This window comes from Dendroctonus ponderosae, unplaced genomic scaffold (genome assembly GCF_020466585.1).
Source record: "Dendroctonus ponderosae isolate FM_Combo_2020 unplaced genomic scaffold, Dpon_F_20191213v2 Dpon_F_20191213_5, whole genome shotgun sequence".
NCBI lineage: Eukaryota > Metazoa > Arthropoda > Insecta > Coleoptera > Curculionidae > Dendroctonus > Dendroctonus ponderosae.
The window spans coordinates 6,993,812-7,021,725 of record NW_026018715.1 but is presented as its reverse complement, the minus strand read 5'-3'; the positions used below and the strand labels follow the sequence as shown (position 1 = coordinate 7,021,725).

The 27,914-nt window shown below is 34.8% G+C and overlaps 3 protein-coding genes across 3 annotated transcripts; 1 reads left to right on the top strand and 2 right to left on the bottom strand.

The window, feature by feature from the left end:
- Window positions 1-1,184: 1,184 nt before the first annotated feature.
- Window positions 1,185-13,686, bottom strand: LOC109539601 (RNA polymerase II-associated protein 1). Its single transcript, XM_019907452.2, has 15 exons — window positions 13,289-13,686; window positions 10,413-10,627; window positions 10,201-10,357; window positions 8,851-9,062; window positions 8,641-8,797; window positions 8,416-8,587; window positions 7,637-8,365; window positions 6,473-6,889; window positions 4,567-4,780; window positions 4,371-4,510; window positions 3,674-3,854; window positions 3,357-3,622; window positions 3,177-3,303; window positions 1,453-2,013; window positions 1,185-1,397 (listed from the first exon to the last, which is right to left on the bottom strand). The coding sequence occupies exons 1-15, from the start codon at window positions 13,431-13,433 to the stop codon at window positions 1,239-1,241; spliced, it is 3,852 nt and encodes a 1,283-aa protein (XP_019763011.2). The 5' UTR covers window positions 13,434-13,686; the 3' UTR covers window positions 1,185-1,238.
- A 2,622-nt stretch (window positions 13,687-16,308) lies between these two features.
- Window positions 16,309-16,896, top strand: LOC109539603 (DNA polymerase epsilon subunit 4). The gene is made up of 2 exons (XM_048666393.1): window positions 16,309-16,659; window positions 16,715-16,896. Exons 1-2 carry the CDS (start codon window positions 16,411-16,413, stop codon window positions 16,853-16,855), a joined length of 390 nt encoding a protein of 129 aa, XP_048522350.1. The 5' UTR covers window positions 16,309-16,410; the 3' UTR covers window positions 16,856-16,896.
- On the bottom strand, window positions 16,886-24,338 carry LOC109539602 (dnaJ homolog dnj-5). Its single transcript, XM_048666392.1, has 6 exons — window positions 23,001-24,338; window positions 22,655-22,781; window positions 19,673-19,903; window positions 19,410-19,621; window positions 19,145-19,348; window positions 16,886-17,427 (listed from the first exon to the last, which is right to left on the bottom strand). Exons 1-6 carry the CDS (start codon window positions 24,220-24,222, stop codon window positions 17,126-17,128), a joined length of 2,298 nt encoding a protein of 765 aa, XP_048522349.1. The 5' UTR covers window positions 24,223-24,338; the 3' UTR covers window positions 16,886-17,125.
- Window positions 24,339-27,914: the final 3,576 nt, after the last annotated feature.

The window sequence follows — 27,914 nt, the reverse complement described above, 5'->3', positions numbered from 1 at the left end:
AAACGCTCTTCCCAACTTTTAGAACAAGCAAACTCTTTGTTTTTGATTTTACTCCCCATTTCACTAGCATTTTCTTGCAAAACACTGCCACTTATAAGAACGTCTTCTTGGCTTTTTTGAGTAAACCACTTAATAAGTCCCTTGTCAACATTTTCATGTGCAGATAATTTTAACTTCCTACATCTAACAATTGTTTTGTCATACGCTGATAAAATGTTTTCTCTGTTTTTCCATATTGTTGCAACAGTAGACTTTCCAAGTGCTAATTCCTTACAAAGTCACTGTGCTTTACTCCACTTTTTATTTTGTTAATAATCTCGTACTTTTTATTTAGTGAAAAAGCTTTGCGTTTTTGTTTTTCCATTCTAAAACGATTTACATATATAACGCGGCAAAAAACAACAAGTCACTGGTCTGTTTTTCGCTCTCACTAATATAAACAACTCCGCACGATTCGTGTTGCTCAGCGTGGAAGTTCGTTATAAACGGAAAGTGAATATACAACTAACCTAAAAAGTGATCTTAGTGATTAAAAAATACTCTTAGTCTTTATGGACGACGTTTCAATTAAAGGAAAAAGTTCGTTTTAACCGAAAGTTCACTATAACCAGGTTCATTATAAGTGGACTTTACTGTATTTGTAAAACATTTTCAATTATGAATGCGTCAGAAAAGTTGCAGCGCTGAAAACAACTTTTCTATTGGAATACGCTATATTTCATTTTATTTTTGAATTGTGGAGATTGTAATTCAGATTTAATTCAACGGGAAAAATTTGTATTTTCAAGATGTTTACAAAGCGAATATTTCTCCGTCGACTTTGGACACAAAATTTTCACATTTGGTAGGCGAAAACAGTAATTTATTGAGGACATATTAGTATCTGGTTTGGAATATACTTGTCTTTTAACGAAGCTACTACAGGGCGGTCACATTAATCGTCCAAATTAACGGATTTTCAAGCTCAAAAATCTCACTTGTTTTAAATGGCACACCCTGTATATTGTCAATGTGAATTCATGCAAGATAATAAAACCTTTCATTTTGTTCTAGTTTACGAGAAACTTTAATTTTTATACTACAACATTGCATTGCGCTAGGTTTGCCAGGAATGAAAAAAGAAGAAAACATGTAGTAAATCTAGCAGCACAAACTTATGCTAGGGTGTAAATAATTTAATTTCAGTTCCTTAACTATTTTATTCCTATTTGGTACACATTACAAAAATAGCAAATATATTAATTTCGTGCTCTGGATTGTTGCGTATTGGCTGAAGCAATATGGAACATAATACTGTTGTCTCGCACCGCTCTAGTCGCCAATGCTTTTGAGTAACATTGATACAAAGACACATCGGTATCAACTGGATAAATTAGGTCTTCAGCCTTAATCCACACCTATAAACAGGGTAATTGTATATAATCCGGAGTGGGTTCTTAATTTATCATTTACCTCGTCCTTTAAAACGGAAAACGTCTCAACAACGCCCATATATTCAGACCATAAGGTTTTCCGATATTTAACATTGTGTCTTTTCACTAACGGCAACAACAAGACGTTTGCAAATACCTTGTTTCCGTAACTGACCGCTTGATATTGTTCCAACAGTTGAACAAAGAAATCGTTGAAGTTTCCAAGACCTGCAATGTCCTGTTCAAAATTCAGCTTGTCCTCGGCCTTGATGAGGAATTGGTATGTGCGAGTTAGCAAACGCTGCACCTCGTCGTTTAAAAACAAGTTGTCACTGCCCAAGAACAAACATGCCAATCGAACGTACTTTTCAGTGGGACTGATCGATTTCGCCAGACTTTCAAAGTGTGTTTCATAGATGAAAATCCATCGCAAACAGTTTACAATGATGAACAAATCTTTCGACTCATCCGTCGCTTTGTTCTTGGCTTTTTTCTGTTGGGTGGAATAGAACCACACCAGGGGAGTGTAAATCCAATCGATGGGTATTACGTTGCCTATACTCATGTCCAAAGTGAGAGTTGAGTCAAACGCCGTGGTATTCTAGAATAGGTAATGTGGTCGAAATGAATTTCTTTGGTTCAGTATTTAATAATATGATAAGTTTTGGGCTTCAGCTAGATTTGTACAGGTTTACCTAGCGATTGCAGGAAGTGATACTTTGCCGCACGCGGATTTTAGTTGCGGCAAATAAAGTGTGCAGTAACTGCGTGCACATACAAACATACTTTGTTAAAAATATGGTATGTTTGTTAAAAATAAATCCGTAAAGATGGGATCTTAAATTTTAATTTAATTAAATTAAATTTATTAATGTATTAAAAAAGTAACGTTTTCTTTTTTGAACGCTTGCGGTAAAGAAGCTTTATCGCATGAGCAGCTATCCAGATAAGATAATTTACATTTAGGGAGAATCTTAAATTTTGTATATATTTCTTAAAGAAACGATTTTTTTATTGATTTCTAAAGTGTACTTTGTTGCACGATATGCGATAAAGTAGTTTTATCGCATGAGAGCAAATGATGCTTTCCGTACCCAAAAGAGTGTGATCAAGTGCACTTTTATTGCAAGAATCTAGAGCGGTAAAAACACTTCTGCACGTTTTAGGTACAATATTTTACATAGGAGCATCTATCACTTCAACAAAGAAGTTTTTTTAGAACTTTCGAGAACGAACTTTTTATCTTAAAGCGTGCGGTAAAAATAGTTTATTTTCCCACCGCAGAGTACACGGTAATGGTATGTATCGAACATTATTTTTTATTCGAATGCAAGAAATGACACGAAGAACTGCAATAATTTCGAATTTTTAGTTTTATGTCAATGACGATTTTCTCATTGTGAAATTGCCAAGTACATATTCACGTAATTTTGTTTGTTTGTGGTTTTTCCAAAACGTAATTTTTCTCAAATAGCACAAATTTCAAAGTAATTGTCGCAAAGTAAGGACGCATTGAAAGATCTTCTTGATTGATTATCAGGCGCGAAAAGTACCTTTTTCTTCTGCGAAAGTGGGAGTTTTTGATTTATTCGAATAATAAGTACGCGCTATGTTAAAGTGGTGCCTTTGGAGCCCAAGTGGGTGCAGTAAAGTATTCTTCCAGCCATGCAAGTAGGTAAAACTTTTATATTTTGACTGCTGTAGATAATCAACTGAACCTTGCACACATTTTGTCAATGCTTTTGACCTAAGAAGCTTTCTTACATGTGTTAGTCCTAGCACGTCTGAGTAGACTTTCTTGATATCATCTAGATGCTTCCATGCGCGATCCATATCTTCGTTTCTCTCACTCAGCCGAATATTTGCCATCGCCACCTCCACTGAGTAGAATCTAAGAAAATAATCGTTAATCAGCAGATCAAGGAATTAGAGTTCGCTTCATACCTGGGACAAAACACTATATTCTCCAACAAGTACATCATATCAGGTTTCTGCTCAGAACTGAACACACACAGGCATTTAACTGCAATGTCGTAATACAGCGACGGATCGACTCTGTCCTGCACAATTTGAGCGATTTTCAGTAGATTCATTATCAACAGGCTTTCACATCTGGTAAACCAATTGCCCATGTTAAAGTAACACTTGGCCGACTTCAGAGCGTTGGTGTATTCCTTTACTTTTGGGTCGTTCAGAAACTTGGTTTTCAGCTACAATTAACTATATGTACTCTATTGTCTTGAAACCTACAAACTCACTACCTTTGCTGACGACTTGTCGCTTAGTATGCACATGGAAAGGGCATACAAGAAAGGTATGCAGCTGTTCGTTTGCATTACTGGTACAATATGATCCATGGAAAACCACGTAGCAGCCTCTAGTGACTTGAGATTAGCTGTGGTTTTATGAGTTTCGTAGTTGTTTAACAGCAAAGAACCATTTCTAAAAGGAATTTTGTAATTTTCTAATAAACTAGCTGATTTTTTGTCCGTAGCAGTTCTTAATCGTGTCTCCCATATATTAAAAAATGGTAGATAAAATGATACTTTAACTGCGAGCATAGATAAAGAATTACGTTTTTAAATATCATCTTTTTACAACGTTATTTTAGCTTTTCTGACTTCTGTTTAAAGTATATTTTTATGAACCACATAATCAATGATCACGATTCTCGGTAATGAGACGACTGGAGAGAGATTTATGTATGTATCTTTTTTTGGATGTGTACTCTTCAACTTTTTCCATCTTGTGTAGTATTCTATATAAAATTTGCTTATGCCAAACGTCGTTTAAATCAGGATTTATGTGGAGTCTATTTAGCTAAGCATAAAATATAAGCGCAAAAAATACCCAAGCGAGTCCAAACATAGCACAAATCAGAATCCATATCGTCTCCCGATGCCAATTCACTCGGAAAATTTTTAGTCGGTCAACATTTAAATTTTATCGCCCACTTACATAACATTAGCAGTAGCCGCATTGAAGCCGGTGGAATCCAGGATTGTTTCCAAAAGCTCCACATTGTGAATGCTTGTTCCATATCTGCTGCGTGCAGCAGCATAATAAAGTATCGCTGATGAAATCTGGGATCGGCTACACTGAAATCAACCATTAAATTAAAGTCCATCCAACGCTTCTGGAGCGCCTAATTTACCTTATACTGGTCAAAATGCTGCCACTGGCTTATCCATTTCGCGAAACATTTTCTGGATAAATCTGGGAATAAGTCGATGCCTTTTTCCGCAATTTTCGCTAGGAGAATCAGAAGCGCCCCAAGGTGGCTTTGTCTTATTAGAGTGGTAGCGCTGGCGTTGTCGGTATGTTGAAAGTGATAGTCCAAACATTTCATCAAAAATGGTTCGTTTTGCCTGCAAAAACATTATAAATATTAGGTTTTGAAAAACGCTGACTGTCAGCCAAGGTTATTTTCATCTCAAGCCCGTCGATCTGAACATTGCGGTTTTTTGGGTCAAAAACGAGTTAATAAGCATCGAAACCACACATAAAAACTTGTTTCTTGGCCAACAAAAATACAAAGAAACCGATATGCCTTATGTTATTTTCAAAAACATTTTAACTTTTGAAATGCCCAAAATTGTATATAATTTTCCTATCAAGCGAGCGATTAATGCAACGAGCTCCCTGAAACAAACGCTGGTCTCTTCAGACTAAATAATAAAAAATGTTGATTTATTTTGAGCGGTTTCGATCTTAAGCCGCCGATTATGAACTCAAACCCTCTATATATACAGAGTGGGTGATGGTTGATGATACTTATTAAATCACTCGTGGTCTAAAGGTTTAATTTTTCCTCAACAAGCAGCGTTAACGCCTATACCAAAACTAAGCATCAACTTTGCTACTTCATATGATTCAATTCGTCGCCCTGTATGTAATAATAGTGTTTTTGAATTCGCAATTACTTTCCACATTGTCTTCTCTCATACTCGTCTCTAAAGGCTTCCTAGTATTTTTTATTTTCCATATTGTTTTTCACAGCTCTCTTTTTTCATTCCTTCATTAGCTTTATTCTCTCATTTAATGTTTCTAACTGCGGCATAAAAGTCGAAAAATGTTCAAATTTTGAAGACAAGTTTGAAGTGTAATGTGACAGGATCGTGTAAAATTAGTGGTTTTAAATCGTAATTTTTTATATATGTATATTGCTTGAGATAATAGTTTGAATCAATAAAACGAAAATTTGAAGAAAACTTTTGTAATAAAGTTTTGGCGACACTTTATTCTTCCTGGTAATGTAACCAAATGCGGGAAGTTCTAATGAGATGTTTTCCGAACAACAACATCGAATTGATTTCGTTTTCGTCGTTGAAGCGTTATTTAGTGCAATTATTTTTTTATTAGGTAAATAATAAAAATTAGGTAAACAATAAATTAGGGCTTCAGACTAAGTTTCTACAGAGTGGTAACACTTTTTGATCTTGTAGTGATAATTTCTTTCCCTTGAACCGATTTTCAAAATATAGGGCTCATGTTGAGGCTAAAACTTCACAGTCGACTGCAAAATATGCATTTTGCAAAAACTGATTTTTTGTCCAACTAAGAGCATACCGAACTTTCCAAAATTTTGCATTTTTTCATTTGCCACCCTGTAGAAAATTTCTCTGCGGTGCTTAATTTCTGTCAAAGCATTGACTAACAGATAATAAACGGGGCTAAATAACGCTTCAAACAGAATCCAAATCGCTTGAAGCAATCAGCATTTATGCAGTTCCAAAATTGCAAAATAACATATATTATATACAGAGTATCTCATTTGAAATAGCAAAGTTGATACTTTTTGGTACAAGCGGCAATGATGCATTGTTAAAAATATTTTAAATCGTTAGATCACAAAATTGAATCTAGAAGTAGGCACATTTTCAGAACAATCCAAATTCGTGTTTCCCGTCCATATATCCGGAAGCCACCCTATATATATTGAAGAGGTTCTTACCTCGAAAACTTACGTAAATAGTTTAGAAAACACGCAAGGTAAGAACTTGTTTTTTGGCCAAAAAAATAGCAAACTTAAAAAGCTATTGAACTTAAATCTCACTCACCTTATGGAATCGGAGGCTAAACCATAATGTATCAGGACTGTCCAATAATGGAAGCATTCCACTTGCAGTCGCATTCCAGCCACGTTTTGTGCAAAATAGTCGTCGTAAAGATAGGCCACCACAATATTCAATAAGTTATGCTTATTCAGTAAATGTTGTGCAAGAGTTCTGCTTCTGGTCGATAAAACCGTTATCAACTTAACCATTTGGGGCAGCGGCATGTTGTAGCCCGGCCCTTCTTGAGAAATGCCCATACTCTTCGTGGGCGGCAGAAAATACTTAACAAGGCTGCTTAAAAGCACCTCGGTTTGGATCATTTTATTGACAATGAATTCCGAATCTCTTGCAAGCCTTGTCAGTATTTCAATGCAGTAGATTATTGTTTCTGTTTGGGGTTTTACCGAATTGATGATATACCTGAAATTTATTGCGAATTTAAACGTGCGGAAAGCGGAGGAAAACGATTCAACCAGTTTTATTTTTTCAAATGCTTAATCAGAGAGCAAATCGGTTCTGGTGATGTTTCAGGGAAAAGTTCTGCAGCATTTCTTTATATTAATATTTGTAAGTTGAATTTTAAATAATATTTAGGATGTTTTCAGTTGTTTTTCCTGATTAAGATACATTTTAGGTGCAGTTAATGTTATCAAAGTTGTTGCCCTATTATTTCTTCATAGCAAATATAATGTATTCGCACACAGGGTGTTCCGTAAGCACATGATCAAATGGGTACCGCGATATTCTTTGGATCAAAAGAAGACGATCTGACCTATCTGGCTCTTCTCTCTATTGATTATAAAATAATATTATCGCGTACTACGACGTATGCAGTTAATGTCTAATATTGTTAAATCAAGGAAACAGAAATCATTTTTGCGCGAAAGATATGAGTGCTACAATATTTTACAAAGAGCCCAAAAATATACCAAAAGGATTAGTGCATCAACTGGAAAAAATCAGTTGATTCCAGCTACTAACTAAAAAATTCTGGTAGTCTTTGCACCAAAACAAACTCTCACTTGCCCAAAGTGGATGAACTCGGTTATATGAACAATTTCACGAGTTTATGTTTTTGATCAAAATAATTATAGGCTTACGGGACACCCTGTAAATTTTTTAAATATGTCCACACCACACTCAAAGAAAAGCTCTAAAGCTGCTCACCTAATCCTGGAAAGTATCTCAGTTCTGGCCAAACATTTGATCAAATTAATCTCAGCTAACTGTTGATCATTCACTGTATTGTCATCTTCTTTAGTTTCATCGACTGCTAATGTCGGCTGGATTATTCCCACCCCAAAACTCCACATGTTGTCCAAACACGTTTCATCGATTTGAAAATACACCAAGTTTCGCAAGGCTTTAACTGCCGCAGTAAGCACTGACGGTGTGTTATCGTCCAGACAAACTCTTAGAACAAAAAACACTTGCTCAATAGGAATATCGATGACTTGGTCGTACATTCCCGTTTGATCCAAACTGAGGACGTTTCCTAATGTGTTCAACGCGATAATTCGCTGTTGAATTATATTGGATCTGGACAAAAGCAGCAATTCCTGCAAGCTGTATCCAGGTCGTTCGGGTTCGTCTCCGTGGTGGAACAAATGGCGATTGGTCTCAGTTATTTGAGCTGCACCATGTGGCAGGAGGTATCCTTCAAAGTCAAAGCGCGCCTCAAAACCCTCGGTCTTCTTTAGGGATGTTATGGGCATGTTCTGCATCCAGGCCAACTTGTTCGCTTCAAATTCGTTGAAATTTAACCAACCCGCGGCATCAGGCCTTGATAATATTTCCTTGGGCACGTCCAGTTGATCAACACTCATTTCCTCAGCTGCTTCATTTTGTTCTTTGATTGTTTTATTTCGAGTTTCACTTTCAGTATTTGGTTTAGAGCTGAGAAGTTTTTCCAGTTAGTTAAGTAACAGAAACTTGCAAAAACTTACCTTTGGGCCCTTAAAAACTGCACTATGGCTGGATCCAAAGAGGCTAGAAGTTTTTCCTTTTCAGCCAGGATTTCCTCAGCACTCATTGAATGAAGCGTTTCTAAGTTCTGACTGTGAATCTGCTGCCGGTCAGAGGATGATAAAACTGTGGATCTTTCTGCTGCTGTAGACACTGGAAGCCACGCATTTTCAATCAAGGAATTTCTAGCAAAGCGAATAAAGTACCTTTGGTCGATGAGCTGGTAGACACTGTCACACTTCCATCCAATTTGTTTTCTCTAATTTGCAATTGCATGGTATCCATTGGCACTTGATCGGTAGCCTTTTTCAATAGTTTGGTGTGCTGGGCAAAGATGCTGCCGCTTTTTGGATTAATGCTGGGCTGAAATAATATGACGTTGAGTATTAAAAAAGGCTTAATTCATCTGTTCGTACATCTCGTTTGGATGCTTTTGGGAAGCCGCCACTATCGAACTTTAATCTGCTGATGTCCGTGGAAATTCCATGCTTTGCGGAAATAGGTCGCAACGGAAAATTGCTGGGAATATCCTCAAATGTGTTCTCTATTCGGTCTCGAATGTTCGAGTTCTTGTCTTCTACAGTCTCAACAGGGCCCCTCATTTGTTGTGTCGTGGAAATGCCATTTTCTATAATAATAATAATCATAATAATAATATTCTAACTTTTGACTGTGAATATTTTCTCAGTCGGTGATCCAAGTTGAATCATTTTCTTTTATTGAACTGCAGCTCTTTTCTACAACATGTACGTTATAAGATATGCAAAAAAATGAAATAAACATATTGTACCAGGTGTTTAAATGTAGTCATATTTTCTTGGTCAAAGTTTCAATTCATTTCAGTTACGATCAATCATATACCGTTTTTTACACAAAATATCTTCTTAATAACGTTCTAAAATTACAATTATTGTATTTTGAGCAAAAATAAGTAATTGATAATCTGAAAAATATAACTAGTCTGAAAATCAGAGTTCCTTCAAAAATCCGATTAGCCCCACCCAAATTGTAGCAAATTTGTTTATTAACAATATGCCGAGCCTACAGATAATCTCTACTAGCTACTTTTCTTGTAGACATGCGGATTTCGACCACATTGTACAGATAATTTTGTTATCGACGTATCTTGAAAGCAAAAAATATATTTTATGAGTTGCAAACAAGAAGGCCGCAATAAGGCAGTTGCGTCATTTGTTATCTTACTGAAAAGTAGTGAATTCATCGTGATTCATAGAATTCGTGAATCAAAAGTGACCGAAAACCGCATCATACACAAAACTGCATTGAGATTGACAAAAATTAGTCAAAACTTGGTTGGTATAGGTTGCTCATTTCATGTATCTAATTAATGCAGTGCAGAAAGCATAGTACTCAAAATATTAGTTATTTTAGTATTTATACTGTACGAATTGAAGCACTTTCATCACAGATATTTGTGACTGCTTACAGAACATGAGATTCTTGGTTCCCGCTCTTTAACGGGATTTTACATGTTTGAAGCCCTTTAGGCATATTTGAATATTTTTCGTCTCAATATGCTTCGAACACTTAAAGTATTTTTTCAAAACAAGATTTCAGAAGCCTTAATTTTCCTCGTTCATTCTAATGCCTGTTTTCACACAAATATAGAAAGCGTTTGACGTCAAAATAATTATGTGGTTGAAGCAATAACAATTCTAGACAATGCTCTTTCTACTTTACAATTAACAGCAACTAAAACAAATGCATACCTCTAAAAGTGCGAGATCTTTTAAATAAGAAAGTACCTTTGGTTGCTGAGCTGGTAGACATTGTCACACTTCCATCCAATTGTTTTTCTCCAATTTGCAATTGCGTGGTATCCATTGGCAGTTGAGCGGTAGCTTTTTCCAATAGTTCCATGTGCGCGCCAAAGATGCAGCCGCTTTTTGGATTAATGCTAGGCTGAAATAATATGACAAGTTGAGTATTAAAAAAGGCATAATTCATCTGGTCGTACATCTCGTTTGAATACTTTTGGAAAGCCGCCACTATGGAACGTTAATCTGCTGATGTCCGTGGAGGATCCATGCTTTCTTTCCAAAATAGGTCGCAACGGAAAATTGGTGGGAATATCCTCAAATGTGTTCCCTATTCGGTCTCGAATGTTCGAGTTATTGTCTTCTACAGGCTCAACAAGGCCCCTCATTTGTTGCGTCGTCGAAATGCCATTTTCTTTAATAATAATAATAATATTATAACTTTTGACTGTGAATATTTTCTCAGTCAGTGATCAAGTTGAATCATTTTTTTTCTTGAACTACAGTTCCATCTTGGACAAAATGTACGTTATAAGATATTATGATTTATTTTCCTGACTGCGTGTACTTAACAGTTGTACAGTTTGTGTAAAATTTTAAATCTGATGATGGCGCTGTTGTCGCGCCGAAACGTAATGAAATAAATGATGTTTCAAAATTTTTACTTCACACTTTGACTGAAACCCAAGAAAGATAGGAATGTTATAAGATATGCAAGAAAATTAAATAAACATATTGTACCAGGTGTTTAAATGTAGTCATTTTTTTGGTCAAAGTTTCAATTCATTTCAGTTACGATCAATCATATACCGTTTTCTACACTAAATATCTTCTTAATAACCTTCTAAAATTAATGTAAGATGATTTAGATCCTTAGAAAGGTTTTTTGAGCAAAAATAAATAACTAATAAGAAATGAATAACCGTGTTCAGGGTGGGTGCTACCGCCATACCGTTAAGCCATCAGAATCTACCGTTAACGTTACGTTAAATACTTTCAAAAAATAAATTTATTTATTGTATTAATATATTTAAATTATATAATTTCAGTTTTTTTAGGAATTTCTGTAAGACGTAAGTAAATAGTGCCTCCAATAAATTCTAAAAGGCCACCCAACAGGCAAATTCACATTTCGACAGTTTCGGTCTATCTCAGATAAAGATCTCTCAAGATCTTTACAATGGATTGCATCATTTCACGCTGATAAGATTTACTCATAGCAGTTCCATTACTAATGCATTTTTCAAATTTAGTTGCAGAGAAGAATTTTCAAAAACTTGTTAACGAATAGAGAATCCTTAGAAACTCTGTTTTCGCAAAAATTATATAGACGTCATCTCAATACCATCGTCTTGGCTAAATGTACAAGCTGAGCAATATCCAGATGCTGAGTTTGCCTCATTCCTCTGCAGAGACAGAAAGGAAGTTTTCGCAAATTAATTTGTTGAAAACGAAGCAGATAAATCTATTAGCCACCAATTGTATGGTTGGTCTGATGCATTTGCAAGAATACATAGGATGCAAAAATGCTTCAATTTAAAAATTGATAAAAAGCTCTTGGAATATCGCAATAGTAACATGTACAAAAGGTCTGATAGTTTTTCTGACTTAGAATGAGTTATTTGAATCAATTGAAAAAATAAAACATGTTTTTTATCAAGTTATGATATATTTAAAAAAATATTTTTGTCATAATTTATTTGTTAGTTAGGTAGAACTTATGGACAAAGGAATGATTATTTTTAATTGCCCGTTTTGGTAGTTATGCTGCCATCTATTTTCTCATTTGATAAGTTTCGACAGAGTAGTACAACTCGGTTATTTATTTTAATATTATGTAAATTGAGTTATTAATAAAATATTTTGTTCAAAAGGAGATTTTCTTTTCAAAAGTACCTTAAAAAACCGCTTAAAAAAATCGAAAAACAGAAATTTAGGGACAATAAATTATCTACCGTTTTATTTCTATCCATTCTACCGCTTTCGAAGTTCGTCGTCTGGCAACGCTGGGTATGTGATAGTGACATTATAGTAATAGGGGAAGAGATTTGCTGGACAAGTAAATACGGCAATTTCTCGTGTTTTTGGTGATATTAATAAACTGTTACGCTTAAAAGAAATCGTGCGAAGTGGTTTCATTTGCAGGAAAACCGGCCTAAATTTTCCTAACCTGTACTGTTTTGCACGATTGTAAACATGAACCAGTGGCGTGAGTTGTTTTGAATTTATAAGCTAAGAGCCATATTCGATCCCTATTGAATCGCTATCAAATGCTTAAAAAAATTGCGTTTGTAATATAGCGTTTATAATTGTAAACATATAATGTAGAGGTAAAGGTCAGACAATGAATGAATCTTTCATGCTTAGAATAAATCGATTATTACAGATTTATACTACGCCTATGGCTAGCAGCCAGGCCAGTTGATTTTCCGATTAATTCTACTCTTTGATCGGCACCTACTTTATCACCTGTTTTTCATTGATAAATTTGCGATCGATAGAACTTAATGTTGGTCCCAAACAAATCGGGATTTATGAATGACTAGATCGGTCTATTTATTAATGTCGATAGTCAGTTGATCGATTGTTTATATTTCTTTGGAGAATTCAGCACAATGCGGTGTTGCCACTTATTTCACCCATTTATTAACAGTTTTTGTGTAACAATGAATAAAAAGTATTATTTTAAAATGAATGAACCACTTGATTCAGTTTGTGTTAGTATGGTAGCTAGTGCCTATATAACCCTATCTAACCTAAATTTAATGAATCTACATGGTATCCAAGGTAACAGTTTTGATTAACTTAAAACATTTTGCGCGGTTTGGCAATACCGCTCGAAATTTAACCTGAAAATGGGGATTTTTCTCAAAGTATATGAATGTTTTTTGGCCTAATTTATGGATCGTTGAATAACATTTTGACTGAGGGTGAGGATTTGAAGTGATCTTTAAGGTAAGGAGGTAAGGCAACAGTTTTTGGTGGCTTTACTGGAGCGGTTGAAATTACTCTAGGTACATTTTGGTTGGAAACGGGGCTAACTTCCGCATAAGTAGTTTTAACGATTGTACATTACCTTTGTTGGCTTTAATTAGTTTTGCAGCTGGAAACACTTTGTTCGCTGCTCTGTTTTTGAGAAATTCTGCCTGTTGCCTCAAGATTTCTTCGTCGTCCTCATTAGTATTTGGACGTTTCAACGATGCCATTGTGGTTGCTTCCATGCAATGTAATCAGTTTAAAGGTATATTCGATTTATTAATTACAGTTTTGTTTAAGATAAAGTAAATATTTGGTTGCAAGAAACTTCACATGTGCCGCACATTGTTAACCTAAACCGGACACTTTATCTATGTCTCTGCCTAACCACAGACCTCACTATCATAGATAAAGACAGGCTCACTATTCATAGAATAAGGCTCACTATTATATAGACCACAGACCAGGACCACTAGCGCATATATGCTAACTTGACTCGTTGTTTTGGTTTAAATGACATGCACAAGTTAGTTTGAGGTTACGTTAATCAAAACAAACTTCTATTTACCAAAACGGCATGATACAATGAATACAAGGTAGGATCTTGCGTCGATTTGCGTGACGTCAGTGGAAATTACTGCGTTTCGTGATTTTTTCCTGTCTGCTTAATGTGATTAAATATAGCTTATTTAGTCTTTGTCACATTTAATTATTTTTTAATAAATCTTTTTTATATATAATATATATAAAAATATATATATATACATAATAATATAATATATATATATAAATCTTTTTTATATATTTTATATAATAATCTTCTTTATAATTACAAAATACTTTGCACCAGGTTTTACACCTGAAAATAATATTTTTTTGAAAATTCTGAAAATGGCATATTTTGCGAATGGTTTACTTTTATTCTGCAGGATCTGCTAAATATTGTGCAGCCTCTCACAATAGATCAAGCTAAAAAGGTTTTTTACGTTTCAGGACGACTGAGCCAACGATTAATCGGATAGCGAGTGTTTAATTTTGCATTCAAAAGTCGCCCCATGAACGGCGATTTTTGTTCATCTTTCTTTACCCGAGAAAGTAACTTTATTTACGCTAAATATTCAAACCACTTCGATCGCCGACTGGAAATTTGCAGAAAATCGTCATTAAGAAAAAACTGAAATCGAACAGCATAGCAATACAATGAGTCACCCAAAGGGCTAGCGAGCAAACTATGATTATGTAAGTTCTGTAGGTCGGTGGGTTTTTTATGTGATAAACACCTTAAATTCGCATGAGTTTTATTCAGTCTAATATGGGCAAAGGACTAAATTGGTCGTCGGTTCTTTGTTCATAAACGGGATAAAAGTACCAATTTAGTGCCATTTAGGCACCAACGGTTGATTATCTTACCTGTTAATTGCTGAGTGTAATCCACATTTATTTTCAACTTTGTGTGGATTCTCATTGTGTGGACGTGTAGTGTGTGCTTTTTGTTGAATAGACAATGACGAATCGAGCGTCAGTTTGCAAAAAACATGTAAGGATTGAACTGAGTTGAGTTTTCGAGAAACATTAAAAGTTGGATTTAGTTTCCTATTTATTTTTGTTTATGTAATAAAGTTAAGTTAATGTAATAAAACAGATTTATCTTTTTCCCCAGGTAGTACAATGCAGATTTCGGTAAGTTTAGCATCACTTTTACCGTGCGTGATCCTGGCCAACCCATTTAGATTTTCTGTTTTTTCAATTTTTTTTAACCAGCATACATACATGTATGTATAATGCATTCATGTATTCATTTCGCAGAAGTGATTAAATCACCTGTTTGTTAAAAATGTAAGCAAATTATTTTTGGTTAATCGATTCGTATTAGGGATTTTCAGGGGCTGGGATCCGCCCGAATAATTGCATTTTTTATTGTTTATCGCTATATATTGCTTAATGCATTATTGGAGGATAGCACGTTAACACGTTGCGTGTGATCCGGGCCAAATCATTTAGATTTCGGGCTGTATTTTCCAAATTTAGACACTTTCTTTTTCGCTGAACGATTCGTGGTAGGCATTTTCAGGGGCTGGGATCCGTCCGAATAAAAACTGATTTTTTGAACACCAAGTCACTTATTTTAAATGTTTCAGCTTTCTGTAAGTTTGGCATTACTTTTCTCATGGTTTCCAGGTAGACGTAGAACTTTTAGTCCCATATTGTTGACTTGTGTTTTATTATATAAACGCTCGTCATTTTTATTCGCTGAGGAACGACGAGGGAGATTCTGGATTCTGGCTAGGGTTTTGTCATTTTCAAATTGTCTTTTCTGCAAAATACTTTTCTGTGCTTATATGAACTCTCACATTTTTTTTGTCGCATTAGGTAATTTTTTACTGGCTTTTCTCTGTGATTTATACCCTAATTCAAACTCTTTTCGTAATCAAAAATTCGGCTTGATTTTTCAAATTGAAAATAGTTTTCACTCGGTGTTTCATCATTAACTTGCCAGGTTTTCTACTGTGGAAGCTTTTTACTTGAAAATTTAAATAAAAAGCCAGCGTGTTCTACTGTGAACTACACTTTTTATTGTCCTGTTAGATAATTTGTTGGTGTCATGGTGTTTTTTTGCAAATACGCTAATTTAGATCCTTTTGGATTTTGATGGAAAAAATTTCCTTTAACTTTTTCTTAGTGGCGTTTCATCCGAACATGCCTTTTTCAACAAATTGTTGAAGCTCGACAGTTCACGGTTCTTCACTTCTTCAGTATACATACTGTAATCTTTAGGATTAAGGATATGAAAAAACATGAAAAATGTTGTTAATTGTCTTCGCCTAATAAATAGGCTCAAATGCTTTAGTGATTCCTACATGAAAAAGCGGGTTTATGCTTTGGAAATCATAATCTAAATATTTTACTGCTGCTTATGATTAGAAGTCACTACCAAATTTTTCGACGAAAATTAGGGAGCCGCCAGATATTATTAGATTAGTTTCATATACCTTTCATTGACCATAAAATAATGGAATAAGGTCAATATTGACCTCCGTCGGGTATTTTCAAAGATCCGGATTGCTGTGTCTGTTCCGACCCGCCCATCACTAATGTCGACCATTTTTCAGCCACAGATCACAGAGTATCTCTGTGATCTGTGCTTTCAGCTTTCTTAGGTTATATTTTGTCAACAAAGTTTGGTTTCTTTAAATAGTTCTTCTCATCTTGAAAATTGCCCCAATGGAAGATTCGCTTGATTTAGTAGTGGACGACTTAGAGTCGCCGATTCAAGACACTTTAGATAACAGTGAGGGTGTTGTGCAACAAAGTGCACTTGTTTCCCACGAAGCCCTGAAGAACACCGAAAATCTCCCTAAACCTACAAAGCATGTAAAATTGCCGATTTCCAAAATTAAGCATATAATGAAAATGGACCCGGACGTTACAATCATTCAACAGGACGCAGTTTTCCTCGTTTGTAAAGCTACAGTAGGCCAAGCGTAATTAGCGCTGAATTCAGTGAGTTTACTCATACACTTTGCAGGAAATGTTCATTGAATATATGGCCCGAGAGTCGAACAAACAAATGGCAAATAATAAAAGGAAAACTTTGACGAGGCGAGATGTAGACGTTACTATTGAAAGCAAACCTCAGCTCTGCTTTTTAGATGGGGCTTTGGAATAAGGACTTTAGGATACACAAATAAAACACACATTTTGATGAGATTTGCGATTTAAGTTCGTTTAAATTATAGCAGTTTAGCACATTAAAGGAAAAATTACAAGGCGCAGAACAAACTCGTAATTAATTATCTCTCTTGAACAAATGATCCAGAGTTGAACGAGAACAGTTTTCAATTCTGTATAAGGACAATTATTTTCTAGAGAAAATAACTTTCTTATGCAGGTTTAAAAATAGTATTCAAACTCAACTATGTGAAACAAATCAGCAAGCTTACTTTCTATTTCTATTCTTCCTTCGGGAAGCACCGCCGTCATTGTGCCCATACAAGGAGTTTAGCAGGTTCTCCAAATCAGGCCTGTCCATCCGAGGTGCCTGACTACTCCTCCTTGGCAGGCTGTTGTTCTGTTTTCCAAGGGCGATTCGATATTGCACATGATGCGTGTCGGGCTTCAAATGTTTCAGCGTTTCCTTCTGACAACCCGCCCAATCAGTTATATCATACACTGACCCTTCCATGCAGGCGTAATAATGCCAAAGAAAGCCAAAACATCTGGCTTCTGCCCATATGTCTCCTATGAAAAATTACCATATATTAACAGAGTGATACAGCTTTAATTCAGGAAAGAGGGCAATGGGCTCACAAAATTAAGTAGGTATACAATATTATACTTGAAGTATTTCGAAATACGGTAGGGCACAGAGCATTGAAGTTGAAAACTAGTTTTTCGTTCTAACTCCTACATACAGTAAAGTCCGCTTATAATGAACCCGGTTATAGTGAACTTTCGGTTAAAACGAACTTTTTTCCTTTAATTGAAACGTCGTCCATAAGGACCAACGTATTTTTTACTGGTTATAACGAACTTCCGGATATAACGATCACTTTTTAAGTTAGTTGTATATTCACTTTCCGTTTATAACGAACTTCCACGCTCAGCAACACCAATCGTGCGGAGTTGTTTATATTAGTGAGATCGAGATACAGGCAGTGACTTGTTTTTTGCCGCGTTATGTTTGTAAATCGTTTTAGAATGGAAAAACAAAAACGCAAAGCTTTTTCACTAAATGAAAAGTACGAGATTATTAACAAAATAAAAAGTGGAGTAAAGCAGAGTGGAATTTGTAAGGAATTAGCACTTGGAAAGTCTACTGTTGCAACAATATGGAAGAACAGAGAAAACATTTTATCAGCGCATGACAAAACAAATGTTAGATGTAGGAAGTTAAAATTATCTGCACATGAAAAGGTTGACAAGGGACTTATTAAGTGGTTTACTCAAAAAAGACAAGAACACGTTCTCATAAGTGGCAGTGTTTTGCAAGAAAATGCTAGTGAAACGGGGAGTAAAATCAAAAAGAAAGAGTTTGCTTGTTCTAAAAGTTGGGAAGAGCGTTTCAAGAAGAGGCATAATATCAATAGCGGAAAAATTGTTGGAGAGTCTGTCGGTGAAAAATTCCTCTTATGAAAACGTTAGAGGCGATCGATAAAAATGAAACATCTAAATATATAAATCTCTTAGATGCAGTCAATTTTATTCATAGAGCTTGGAAAAAAGTTAGCCGAAAAACCATTGCAAATTGCTTTAAGGATGGGGGATTTGTAAGAAAAGAAAATGATTATGAACCAGACGATGAAATTCCACTTAACGAATGGTTAGAAAAGTATAAAGACTCTGACTACGAGTATGACACAGACGAAGATGTCCCAATGTTGTCGAAGAACAAGTTAAAACCAAATTGAGTGATTTCAATTTCTTCGAATATGTGAGCATTGATAATGGCATTCTTACAAGAGAAATGTTGACCGATGAGCAAATTATAGACTCCGTAACCTCATCTACAGCTTTAAGCGATAATGAGAAAGATGACGATTTAGGTGAAACGTATTCTACTGTAGACAATAATGCTGTAGTAGAATAGATTTCAAATTGAATTTTGTTTATCTTTTTGTGTTCTTTTTAGTCATTCCTACTAACTTCTACTACTCTATGTAAAAATAACGAAATAAAACACACCACGTGTTTTTGTATTATTATTCGCTTATAGCGAACTCCGGATATAACGAATCAGTTTTAGTTCATTTTTTAAGTTTGTTATATCCGGACTCAACTGTATATTTATTAGAACATTGGAATTGGAACTTATTAGAACTGTACCCAAAAATACTTCTAATTTCAACCCCCTGTATCTCCCAAACAAAACCTTTGCGGACTTATATTTATATAAACTTTCTAATTATTTTCGGGAGATCCTCAAGCGATTTTCTTTCCCGATTAAAAATTGACCTACCTTCTCGAGCAGCATGATGAATTTTGCAGGATTTACAATTTCTAGCCGCGTAGCTAGGCCGATCCACTCTAATCCTCTTATGTCTGTCACCACATGCACTGCATCGAATGGTGTTTGCATTCATTTCCATTTTCTGCTGCAGCTTCTGCAGCAATTCGGCCATTTGACTGAAGTTTTGTACAACAAAAGCCGATTCTGCCACACCTAATACAAGTTTATTTATAATAACTGATCTTTTTTATGTAGATCTCTATAGAGAGAATACCTCTGTCATATGTTGCTCGTCTTTCAGGTGCTCCGATCATATCGAAGGCATGAACTAGTATCTTAAATGCCTCCTCGGCCCCCGGTTGATTATTCTTGTCTGGATGCACTAAAAATGCTTGTCGCTTGTAATACTTTTTAATGTCGTCATCTGTACACTTCGGAGTTACCCCTAGTATACTGTAGGGGTCCTTGCCTTTGCACGCTAATAATCTGGAAATTTAAATCATTACCCAACAACGTTTACTTTGTTTAGAATCTTACCTTTTCATCGCTTCATCTCCAGTGGTTGGCATGCTGATATTGTTGTCGATTCCATTATTCAACAAATTGTTGGTTTCCTCTTCGAGTCTCGGTTTTTTGTGATTCTTCTTGAATTTGGATTCAACCTTCTCCCATATCCATGCTGTAAGCCTACATCGTTTCAAAATCGTCTCGCTAGTACTGGTGAATGATGTCCAAAAGGCGATCAATTGAGTCCAGGAACTTATGATACTAAATCAAATAAATTAATTATTTTAATAACAGAAAATATAATTTTATATACAGTATACAAAGAGGTCGTTTCGTAATGGTATGCAACTATTTTCAGCTGGTGTTTAGAATGGTAATTTGCAGAGGGTTTTGAATGCTAATAAACTTTTTTAATTAGCATGGAAACCTTGCTTGTTGAAATAATCGATATTCAAAAATTGAACCTAAAGCGAGCAGAATCCACAAAATAGATAAATGGCACGTATTAATGAGTAATTTGTTGTTAAAACTTACACAACCAAAAAAGATAAGATAGGAAAAATGTTATTTTTTACTATTATAACTATAAAACCAGAAACAAATTATAACTAATTAATTTGGTTATTATTAGAGAATTATTTAATAATTAAATTAAATGAAATTTTGTGTTCTATCGATGCTGCAATTTGCTATACATAGTGGAATAAAGTTGGGACTCAATTTCTTTCATTAACTTGTGTTCAAAGTTTAAGCCGTTGTGAGAGAAAACCTTTTGTTGCGTCATGATTCCACAGGAAACTAAAACGTTTATTGGGAACACGTCCCTTCCAAACACACCGCTAAAATATTTATTCAACATTATGAAACATCCTGTATATATAGTTTTCATATAATAAAGATGATTGAATTTGTGAGCTCATATCACATGATGATGATTCAGCACAAAAAATGTACTATTTATAGTCACAAAATCTTTGTAGTATTCTCGTCCTGTACTAATCGAAAAGCAAACATTTTCGAACACAAAAAAGCTGCCAGTTCTTGTAGTTCTATATAAATTTTTAAATATATTTTACTAATGTAAAAAAATGTAATTGCTGCAATTTGCTATACATAGTGGAATAAAGTTGGGACTCAATTTCTTTCATTAACTTGTGTTCAAAGTTTAAGCCGTTGTGAGAGAAAACCTTTTGTTGCGTCATGATTCCACAGGAAACTAAAACGTTTATTGGGAACACGTCCCTTCCAAACACACCGCTAAAATATTTATTCAACATTATGAAACATCCTGTATATATAGTTTTCATATAATAAAGATGATTGAATTTGTGAGCTCATATCACATGATGATGATTCAGCACAAAAAATGTACTATTTATAGTCACAAAATCTTTGTAGTATTCTCGTCCTGTACTAATCGAAAAGCAAACATTTTCGAACACAAAAAAGCTGCCAGTTCTTGTAGTTCTATATAAATTTTTAAATATATTTTACTAATGTAAAAAAATGTAATTGCTGCAATTTGCTATACATAGTGGAATAAAGTTGGGACTCAATTTCTTTCATTAACTTGTGTTCAAAGTTTAAGCCGTTGTGAGAGAAAACCTTTTGTTGCGTCATGATTCCACAGGAAACTAAAACGTTTATTGGGAACACGTCCCTTCCAAACACACCGCTAAAATATTTATTCAACATTATGAAACATCCTGTATATATAGTTTTCATATAATAAAGATGATTGAATTTRTGAGCTCATATCACATGATGATGATTCAGCACAAAAAATGTACTATTTATWGTCACAAAATCTTTGTAGTATTCTCGTCCTGTACTAATCGAAAAGCAAACATTTTCGAACACAAAAAAGCTGCCAGTTCTTGTAGTTCTATATAAATTTTTAAATATATTTTACTAATGTAAAATATATTTTACTAATGTAAAATGTACTAATGTAAAATATATTTTAATAATAATATTTTATATTGTATTTGATAATATTAACCGCTTATCAAACTGCATTTCTGTGATTTAGTTTTTAATGCGTTTAGTAAAGGTATTTCAATGCATTTCGGTTTTATGAACGGTCAAATATTTTTAATCTGCCTTTATTCATTCAAATGATCACATTTTTGCTGTTGCTACGTGGGTAATCTTTTGCCATTTTTATTATAAAACTTTGTATCACGATAAGTAAATATCTGGGTAAATATATTTATTATCATTTGTCGTGAATTCATTTTTGATGTCTTTCTTTATTTGGGTTATTGAAATTGAAATGATGTAACATTCGGTCGAAGTAACTTTTATTTTTTCATGTCATGTATACGGTCGAAGTAACTTTAATTTTTTTCTGCATATTAATGGCAACGGGTTTATTATCATTCACTCTATTATAAAGTGGGAGAGTTGAACATTGTAAACACTATTTGAACAATCAGAAGTGAAAAGGCAGCATTTTCCTACACAAATTTTCTGATATTCTTGCGTAGAATATACATCCGTCATTTAATATTTAAACAAAATTTCTGAATACAAACGTAGGACGTACGAAATTCTAGTTTAATTAAAAATTATGTTTTTTCATACAGGGTGTCTCAAATTGAAGTGGCAGATAAACCTTACATTTAAAAAAATACAATGCCTTTACTTTTGCTTGTTTTACCTTGCTTGTTTTAACGCATATTCGAACCATTAATTTGATAATGATTGATGAATATAAAATATAAACTTATTGGCTTGAACATACACATACACAGTTTTTTAGTGTACTTAACGGTTGGGGAAGTTTCATGTTCAAATATTAATCAAGCCGGTTAATATTCAGCGCATATAACAAGATTATTGGCTCCGTTGGCATTTAATTCAAAATTGCAACTCAAAAGTGATTGATTTAAGTAGATTCGCTGATTTTTATGCATTATACACAAGGAACACCAATATACTAAATGTATTAACTCCCCAAGCATGTTCCTGTGCGTAAAACGTTGAAATAATACAGTAAAAAACACTTACAAATCGCGACCCAGATGAACACTAAGGCTGCAAACATCAGAAATCAAATGGATTAGCCACAAAGCGAACACTGTGAACACCTTCCACCATCCTTTTGTATAGAGCTTGATTTTATCCTTAAGAACGCCTAGAATTAGGAAACTAGATTACATTTTTCAGTTGAAACAAATGCGAATAATAAATTCCAAGTACAACTCACTGTGAAAAGCCTTTCTGTTAGAAAACATTGATGTATTGGTGGTTACACAAACCTTATCTTATAACAAACACAAATTGCAGTATCATGTTTCAATGAAGTTTCTAATTATCTTGTTTACGTTTATCATACGCATTGCAAAATACTTACACAAAATCAGCTGGCTTTCCTTCTTTCTCGATCTTAGAGGTCTTTTCGATGAAGGTCTTTCTGATCCACTGCTATGGCCTTCGTTCTGTTTTTGCCTTGCAGTTGGTTTGTTCTTCTTCAGCAAGTTTTTGGTAATGTTTACGGACTCAGCTTTAACAGCATCATCGAAAACCTCATCAGCTGGATTGTTGATGGTTTTCGTCGATTTGATTTTTGTTTTATTGACTGGTTTATTAGTATAGGATTCTTCTTGCTTCCTAATACGCTTTGGCTCCTCTGCCTTTGCAGCTGGCTCAGCAATGTTGTCCAAGGAAGCCCATTTTCTAGTTAGCTGATTAGGCTTTACATTTTTCTTTTCCGGTTTGTTAATTATCAACGTTTTGTCACCCGGCAGGTCTTTGATGTCATTGTTTGTATTGCTGCGGTTCAGCAAATTAGAAGACTTGCCTGGCTTGTCGATTTTCCCATTCTTACGAGCATCCTTCTTGAACTTCACGTCCTTGCACTCAATATTGAAGGTTTTTGCATTATTAGCAGGTACAGGCTTGGTTAGAACATCTGAATAGCTGGGTCTCATCGGTTTTACTTCAGCTAGTGGCCGAGACTTCCTCAAATCCTTATTGAAATTAAACTTGTCATTGACAAACTCGTGTTGCTTAAATTTGAGATCTTCTTCGATGGAATTGTCTCCATTCTGTGCCTGAAAGTCGAACAGGCTGGGTTTGAATGTATCAGTGTTTCCAAACGGACTGTATGTTGCAGTATTGTTGGGCATACTCCAATTTCCCACCAAGTTATCGAAAATAGGTGCATTCTGGTTCAAAGAATCGTGCAGAATATTGTCGGCAATTACTGACTGAGGATAACTATTGTATAAGGTTTGTGGGGCACTGTTTGATCGCAAATCATAACCATTGAACTCGGGCATATTGAGGTTCTTTTGAAACACAACTGGTTCAAACATTGAGCCATTCTGATTGATATAGTTGGCCAAAGGCTCCTGACATGCCGGGGACAAATGAGGCTCCGGATAGGACAGTCCATAGTTCAAGTATGCGTTAGCATTGGGCTGGGGGTTCCAGTTAATTGGGTCTGAAACACTTTGTTGCGCGGAGAATCCAAGAGGAATGTATTGTCCCTCGTTGCGGATGTCCGAAGCCATTTCGCCGATTATTCGCTCTAATGGGTCGTTGACTGACTGTCGACCATTCGGTTCAGACATTTTTGTGAAACTGATACGAAATTAATTGGCACTGAATAAGGGCTAGATCATTTTTCGAAAATAATTCTGTAAATATTTTTCTTAATGTCACAATGACGTTCACTGACGTTTCCACATATTCAAAAGCAATCACTTTGAAAGCTCGATACGGTGACATCTGTCGGCAGCTTCCAGTTTTCTATCGGTTTTCGTAATAATTTTCCAGGACTTATCGAATTTTAAACCTAAACTATTAATGGGGTGTACACATGATATTAAATGTGATTTGATTTGTAGCTAATTTTGCTTTTAGCCTGATAGCAGAAATTGCCTTTCGTCAGTTTCAGAGTTGCAAACTGCTGCCATAGATGTCGCGGACTGCTTATGTGCCATTTAAAAAACAATTTGAATTTATTTCAAGGGTTCAGGGGTTTAAATTTAATTTTTGCGCTCAATTATATTTAAAAAAAATGGCAACATGTTTTTGTACGCAAGTAGGTTTGCATCGACGCTGTCGCCATTTTTTTCTGTTACAAGTGAAGACAGCGAAACGTCACTTTCGGGAAGAAGTTAAATTCGGAAAAAGTGCAGTTTTTTGCAATTTCCCGTCTTGTTGGTCGAATTTTCGGGCAAAAGAATGTTTATCTCGGTCTATTCATATGCCATAAATTCCAATATGATACTGCTGAACCTACAAGCATCGACCCAGCTTTATACCGAAGAGCAGTGGAAGATGGTAAGAGTTGCTGATAAAAAAAGGTAAAACTCGATTAAAAACATATTTTGTCAATTTAGTAATATTCAGATGTCTGCAAACAACTGAATTTGTTTCAAAGTTGTGGAAAAAAAACCATCCAGAGCTACCCAACGTTTTGAAAATTATGCTCACCTGAATGTATGTTCTGTAGCAAACAGATACAAGTCTCTGATAGCAAATGTATTTAAGGTTGCATTTTAAGTGGGACATGATATTTAAAATTCCACGTAATTCTCGCATTCCTATTTTTGGGACAACTCTTTTTATTTAACATCATACTGCCTCAAATGTTGGCAAACTATTCCATTAGATGCAAAGCAAACCAACGGCAACGGCCCGTTTTTGCTCATTTCTCGGAGGCAAAATGAGCAAGAACGCTCATTTTTACATCATTCTAGAGATAAATAAATGGCCCTTTTAGAAAGTGAACCATGGATGAGAAATTGTTGGCAGTTTTCTCAAAAAATGCTTGAATTGAAGAAGTTTTAGATTTGCGTGATTTTTTTTTGAGTTGCAAAATCCACTTGAAATGACGCTGCTTTTTTCGAAGTTTCTCAAGAACCATTCTAGCCAGAGAATTCGTTTTGGCATCGTTGTATAGAGAATTGAATGGGGGGGTCATGACCCCCATGACCCCCCTTCTGGATCCGCCCTTGGAAGCATTTCATAAAATAGCAGAAACTACTGAAAAAAATGACTGCTCTGTAAAGATAAACGCTTCGAAAAACAATTTTCGACTCTCGAGTTGGCTATTTTAGTAGTTTTGCCTTCAAAATCCTGAAATAACCCAGGACACTCGTAAAACGTTATACCTATGTCACATTAAAAACACATTTTGATATAAATTTGATTATTCATTGCAAAAGAAGAGGCTCAACAACTCTCGTAAGAAGGAATATAAAGTATAAAAAAGAAAATATTTTGTAAAAGAAAATTACACTGGTTAGAACCTGAGTAGTTTTGTCGCGACAGCTTCATATGAAAACGCAAATACATATTTTCAAAGCTTCTAGATTAAATAAGTGCCGAATTGGAAACTCGAGCTGATATGCTGTTGAAAAGTTGTTACTGGACTAAAAAATGTATTTAATACATTTAGAAGATTACGAAGGTTTATAAGAAGCTGTACTCACTAACAAATATTCTGAATATTTAAATCTATCGTTATGGAGTGAATGTGTTCAATCAAAATATTGTATGACCGAATTACTCAAATATAGTAATAGTCAGTGTCTTGGGCCAAAATTTTCAAATTCTATGTCATTTATGCAATTTCTGTACATATAACAACTCCTAGTTTTCCAAATGTGTAGTGAAATATAAATAAGAATTGTTATGTGTTTTATGGTTACCAATGCAAGTTGCAAACTGTCTTTTCGGGGTCCTAAAAACGGTTAAGACTCAGCTACTTCAGAAATCAAGTTAAAGAAAACACATTGAATTGTCTTGCATTGCTAGATATTAACCGCCATTTGCTATCTTCAATAAAATTTTATGAAGCAATCGATGATTTTTGTACGAAAATATCCATACAAATTTCATACATAGTTTTGTTACATTTTAAAATAGGTATTTGGTTGCTGCCTAAGTAAATTTGTTATAAAAAAAAACGTAGTGACTGAAAATAGCTTAAATTTCTTGATTCTTCTTCTACCACCAATATATTTCGTGAAAGCAAGCATCAAACTCCGGCGGCGTTTGATCTAAATCCGGCACTGATTATATAGGGTGTACCAAATTAAGAGCCCATCATTAGTTGCTGGTTATCAGCACTGGTTTGAATGGCAGAGTTGCATTTTTTATGCTGGTTGTGATGGTGCAATGAATAGAAAACAATGGACCATCGCATTGTAAAAATAAATGCAAAATAAAAAAAATAAATGCACAAAAATGGGTTTTAAAGGAACTACCTATATGTGTATTAGTAGCGAAAAGTGAAGTAAATTTAATTCTATACAAAAACTTTTTGTCTAATTTACATGTTTTTTTTACGTCCTTTTTACGTCTAATTACCTGAACAAGAAATAGGTGATCAATATCTTTAAAAAAATTAACTGAAATATAAAATAAAATAGTGGGTAATATTTAAAAATAAAGATCTTTACAGAATGTGTCTAAAAATGCTCCAGTTCTGGCTAATGCATTTTAAAGCGCATCTTTTTACAGAGTGAAATCTGACGTCCCTCAGTGTTGGTTCTACAATTTCATATTTTTCCCGGTACATCGAGTTTTTGAAAGCACCTCACAAAAAAGCGACGTCAGTGATGCGCTATACAAGGTGATCCAAACTTAAGTGAAAAATATTCGCTCGCTTGTTGCATATGTATTCAAACAGAATAGAAACTTGACGTATGGTCCTTAAAACTCACCAGTTTTCGACATACAGATGTTTTATTTTTTGTTTATTTTATCAACTATTAGGGATAGATAAGTAACTTAACTTTCGTACACATTTAAGCAAAGATGGAGCTACTTTATGAGTGGTAGTCAACTTTTTTTGTGTCTGTGGTGTAGATTTTGAGAGTGAGCGAAATTATTTTGCCACCAAGTTCTGCGACACCTTTTTACTAGCTTAAAAAGAGAATACTGAAGCATCGCAGTGAAGAACTAAAAATCAAAATTTCTTCAGTAAGTAACTAACATTGATAAAACGTGTCCAAAAGTTTTAATTTTTCGCGTTTTGGTTTTTTATAAACTATTTGAGACAACTGATTTTTTTCTCAGCTCCTGTTCGTGGTGCTACCTTATTCCTCTATAAAGTAATAAATAGGATTCGCCCTGTTCTCCAGCTGGGGAGGAGCTTGGGCGAAATAATTCCCTTCCACCTTAAAACCTATTTCACTAACACTTGATAAAAATGTTACTTGCCAGTCATAAAGCAACTCCAATCATTGATGAAATATGAGCAAAAGTTCAGTTGTCTATCTCAGATAGTTTATAAAATAGCAAACCAAAA

Excerpts from the sequence above, each read along its gene's own strand:
- LOC109539601 (XM_019907452.2), bottom strand. The coding sequence starts at position 13,433 with ATGGAAGCAACCACAATGGCATCGTTGAAACGTCCAAATACTAATGAG. Across the intron at positions 4,781-6,472 it reads TTAGCCTCCGATTCCATAAG|GCAAAACGAACCATTTTTGA; the intron begins GTGAGTGAGATT and ends ATGTTTTTGCAG. Across the intron at positions 3,855-4,370 it reads GCGGCTACTGCTAATGTTAT|AAATGGTTCTTTGCTGTTAA; the intron begins GTAAGTGGGCGA and ends AATTCCTTTTAG.
- LOC109539603 (XM_048666393.1), top strand. The coding sequence starts at position 16,411 with ATGGAAGATTCGCTTGATTTAGTAGTGGACGACTTAGAGTCGCCGATT. Across the intron at positions 16,660-16,714 it reads TCCTCGTTTGTAAAGCTACA|GAAATGTTCATTGAATATAT; the intron begins GTAGGCCAAGCG and ends TACACTTTGCAG.
- LOC109539602 (XM_048666392.1), bottom strand. The coding sequence starts at position 24,222 with ATGTCTGAACCGAATGGTCGACAGTCAGTCAACGACCCATTAGAGCGA. Across the intron at positions 22,782-23,000 it reads GGAAAGCCAGCTGATTTTGT|GCGTTCTTAAGGATAAAATC; the intron begins GTAAGTATTTTG and ends TCCTAATTCTAG. Across the intron at positions 17,428-19,144 it reads TCATCATGCTGCTCGAGAAG|GAGACATATGGGCAGAAGCC; the intron begins GTAGGTCAATTT and ends AATTTTTCATAG.